Genomic DNA, 4268 nt, shown 5'->3' with positions numbered 1-4268 from the left:
AACAAAGTCTGACTCACGCGTGTTTTTAAGCTGAATAATGGGCCATATGTGAGTGTTTTAAAATAAAGACATTGGGATTCTTATCGTAACATGAAGTCTGGCCCTGATGTGACAGTCAGACATGTAAATAATGTAATAATAATATAGAGAACGCAATGAAATGTCGCACACTCAGAGCACTTTAACTTTCGTTTCCTCTGAACTCTCCTTTCCGCCGTCTTATCCTGGTAAACCCCCGCGGCATTTGATTGGTTCAACCTGACGTCCATCTCCAAACTGGACCAATGGCATTCCTGAGCAAACTCAAAGGGGCGGAGCGTAGGTGCAGCAGCAGCAGACGTAAAAGTGACAGGATCAGTTTGTGCTCAGTTTCCGGCTCGCGCTTCACTCAGACAAGGTGCGTCACGACGTCTATGAAACATACTGAACATTTGTGATATTTAGACTTACAGACTGTCCCAGTGGTCACGCAGTGGTCACGCAGTGGTCACGCAGCCGCCGCTGACCGCGCGTCTTCATCATGGACGGATGTGGCCTCGTCTGCAAGTACATCATCATCATCTTCAACGTCATCTTTGCGGTGCGTTTGACTTGAGTCGTTTTTGCATTTCAAACTACTTTTAATATGTTTTTTTGAAATGACATGTTTATTATGACATATTCATGTGCAATTACTGTCGGGATCACACGCAATGGTATTTATGTATTTATGTATGTATTTATTTGTCTATGGGAGTTTTTATTTATTTATAGGAGATCTTCTACTGAAAGTGTTTTTCAGACTTCCTATAAGTGATCTGTTCTTCTGTATCTACCTCTGTATCTACCTGCGTTGCACCAATGAAATTTCCCCATGTGGGACAATATAGGAATATCTTATCTTATCTTATCTTATGACATGTTTATGACATGTTTACCGCGCAGATTGTTGCTTTGCATGTTCTGTGACGATGTGTTCTCACCAAAACTAGGACTTGAGCCGTTTCTGTGTCACAGCTTTAGTGTTGTGGCAGATACAGGCCACAAAAACATGAAATATAATACATACAGTTGGTTTACTTTCACTTCCCTTTCCTCAGGTGTTGGGCATTGCCTTTCTGGGGCTCGGCCTGTGGTTGAGGTTCAGCGACAATACCAGACCGATTTTCGAAATACCAGAACTCAACTCAAGCACGTTTGTAATTGGTGAGTAATAAGCAGCTAAGTTTTGTTTGAAAAGAGGCAGTAGGTTTTGGGGGTACATCACCCTGTGTCTGGTTCCAAAGGGGCGACGGTGCTGATCGTGCTCGGGACAGTGATGCTGATCGTTGTCTCGTTCGGAGACTATGGCGCCTGCAGCGAGAAGAAATGTGCCCTGCAAGTGGTAAAGACTCTGCTGTGTACCCCATGTACCCCATGTACTTTAAGCACCACAAACAAGGATTTCAATCTCGTCTAATCATTGGTCTCATGGTGTATTTAGTTCTCCTGCCTTGTTTCCCTCCTCACTGGAACTGTGACCATCATCGGGGTCCTGGCCTATGCCAATAGTGATCAGGTGAGAAGTCAGACAGGGAAAGAGTATTTGGATTCCAACGGCTCTTTTAACCATGTTGTTGAATGTTCAGGTTGGATTGCGGATGGCAGAGTTCTACACCAGCTTGTACGGAGTGTACGTGACCACTGGAGACCCGGCTATCGCAATCACGCTCAAGTTTGTGCAAAATCTGGTTGGTGTCATTATTCCCCTTTTTGCCTCTACAGTGAACACATTAGAACGAGTGTGACAGGTGCAGAGTGCTTCCTGGAGGCGGGGCCCAGAGGAGGCCCTGTCCTACTCCGGGCCCCACCTCAGAGTCTCTATCCGTCTGCTCATCCCAGGAGAAGGATAGAGACTGTTCTCGAGCTAAAGACGGCAGGAGTCAATCAAAAAAACACGTCGGCACATTTAAGAGCACTGTAAAGGAGACTGAAGGGACTGGATCTCATGAGGGTTAAAATGGTTTACTTCTGTCTCTGTTAATAGAATTGTATTATTTAAAAGCCAATCACAAACTGTATTGACCCCGCCCTGTTGTTGCAGCTTCACTGTTGCGGCTTGTCCGGAGTCTCACTCGTAGAAATGGCCAAGAAAACCTGCCCTGAGCCCAAGGGATTTTTTGAGAACATCAAGATGGCCGTAAGCACTCTCCATGTCCAACACTCACACGTCGGGCTGTAAGTTCCATGTTTTAAGACCTCCCACACTGTTTTACAGAGCTGCCCGGTGACTATCGCGACCATCTTTGACAGCAGCGCCCCTCTCATGTTGGGCATTTTCCTCGGAACTGGAGCCCTCTTGGTAGGCACATGTTTGAATAATCAAATGCATTAAACACTTATTTTAAGGAAAGTTAGAACGGGAAATAGCTTGATATGTCGTTGTGAGGTAAATTATACTAACCAAGCCGTTCTTGTGCACCCTGGTCCTCTCCTCTTTCACTGCTTTGCTTATCTGCTTGTTTTCCCTCGCTCTTTTAGCTCGCCGCGCTCATCTGCAGCGCAACTCTTGCTAAGAAGATTCATGCAGCGGCGGCGTCTCCTCAATACATTATTCTCAGTTCCTCCTCTAACCCTCAGCACCCCCAGCAAGCCTTCCTCACCCCCTCCCCCTTCCCTCCCTTCGACCCGCAGCCTGTGGTCTTCACCCCTCTCACTGAAGCACACATCCCAATCGCATAAATCCCTTCAAACTTACTAACGCTAACATCTAACATTCACGCTAACATGTTCTTATATATAGGGCTGGGAAATGAGAACATTATTTAGCCTTTGAGTTCTCAGACAGTGAAAAATAATATTCCCCTTGTCAACAATGATGTCCCGTGAACTAAGGGATGTGTTGAGATAGTTGAAGAATAATGAGATAAACATTAGCTTTAACGTGCTATGGTAAGTTCTACATGTTATAAAGACTGTGAGGCTAAATCCCACGCACTAGATCAAACACTTCATTCATAAGCTCTTGTTCCCAGCCCTCGTCTGAGTTCAGTGGTCACTCTGGCTCGATCATCTGGACGCTCCTTCTGTCGCTTGTGCATCTTTTGTGCCTTGTCTTGGTGTTTGGCTGACATAGTGGGACATCACGGTGCATCTCTCTTTAGTCTAATGCTAAAACAGTAGTTAGTTGTTCACGGCTCTCCCCCTGCTCTTCCCTCTTCCCCCCGTCCACACTCTGTCCCACAGGTCACTGCACTGGTCTGCTCACTGATCCTCCTCAGTCACCTCAAAAGACGCCAGCAAGACATCAATGCCCACTACTCCTATGTGTACTAAGAAGACTGCATGTCCAGACGCTGGCATCAAAGCTGTTTATGGTTCATACCATTTTCATTTTTAGACAATGTGTCTTATAATCCAGAGTTTACTGAAATGTCCAGAAGCTCGTGTGAGCAGATCACACCTGCAAGACAAATCCATTGGACTGATTCCTCTTCCCACTCCACGGTCTTTACAGAGTTATAGGTTGAGACTTTGCTGGAGCCCCTAATGGACCATATGTTAAAGTTGTACATTTATACTTTAGTGTTTGAAGTATGGACCAAGCATTGTTTTTTAGTCACTGGAAAACCAACTCAAGGGAGATTTGTTGCATTTTATTTAGATTTGATTAATGCGTAAAACTATTTTGTAGCGGACTGTAATTGTAATGTTATATTTTATCATTTTTAAACATTCATGTAAAACATGTTTAGAGTATAATGTGTGATTTCAAGGGGCTTTTATCTTTGCAGAAATAAAATAGTAACACGTCTCATTTTGTGTGAACAGTCCATGTTTAGTCCAGTTTATGCACATTTAAAAATGTATGCATGAATTATTAAAAGTTGTGAGATGCTACAGGAGTACTAAACATGTACTTTATTTACTTAAGTACACATGTTCAGTACTTCTGTTATATTGCTACAAATGTACTCCATTACAAACCAACCAATTTCTATACCAGACGAGTAAAATGGTCAGATTTGTTTTTGCCACTTTCATTTCTGAAAAAGAATCAAACATTTACACAATTTAGAAAGAAGAAATTTTAGAAGTTTAGATAAATCTTCTTGAATTTTGCGTTTCAGAATCAAAAGGTTTATTGCCGTTGACTAAGCAGAATTCACAAACAGGAACTCTTTGGTGATTCAGTGCAACATAAAACTATGATTAAATGACTTACATAAGTCAAAAAGTAAAACAATTTAAAGCTGCTATAGGATAAAAATGGCTTCTTATGTACACAAATCTATTATTTGTTTAAAGAA

At 42.9% G+C, this 4268-nt stretch overlaps 1 protein-coding gene across 2 annotated transcripts; it reads left to right on the top strand.

Annotated features, from left to right (window-relative positions):
* Positions 1-384: 384 nt before the first annotated feature.
* Positions 385-3784, top strand: cd9r (CD9 molecule related). Of its 2 annotated transcripts, none has more exons than XM_072442250.1 (8): positions 385-580; positions 1080-1185; positions 1266-1363; positions 1463-1537; positions 1608-1709; positions 2063-2158; positions 2237-2320; positions 3205-3784. In XM_072442250.1, exons 1-8 carry the CDS (start codon positions 521-523, stop codon positions 3292-3294), a joined length of 711 nt encoding a protein of 236 aa, XP_072298351.1. In that variant the 5' UTR covers positions 385-520; the 3' UTR covers positions 3295-3784. The 2 variants fall into 2 exon arrangements, with proteins under 2 accessions (XP_072298351.1, XP_072298350.1); XM_072442249.1 differs by having other exon boundaries at positions 2500-3298.
* The last annotated feature ends 484 nt before the right edge of the window (positions 3785-4268 follow it).

Source organism: Eucyclogobius newberryi, unplaced genomic scaffold (genome assembly GCF_026437365.1).
Source record: "Eucyclogobius newberryi isolate DKJ021-1_F unplaced genomic scaffold, fEucNew1.0.hap1 SCAF_13, whole genome shotgun sequence".
NCBI classification, from domain to species: Eukaryota; Metazoa; Chordata; class Actinopteri; order Gobiiformes; family Gobiidae; genus Eucyclogobius; species Eucyclogobius newberryi.
This window is presented reverse-complemented; position numbering and strand designations above follow the sequence as displayed.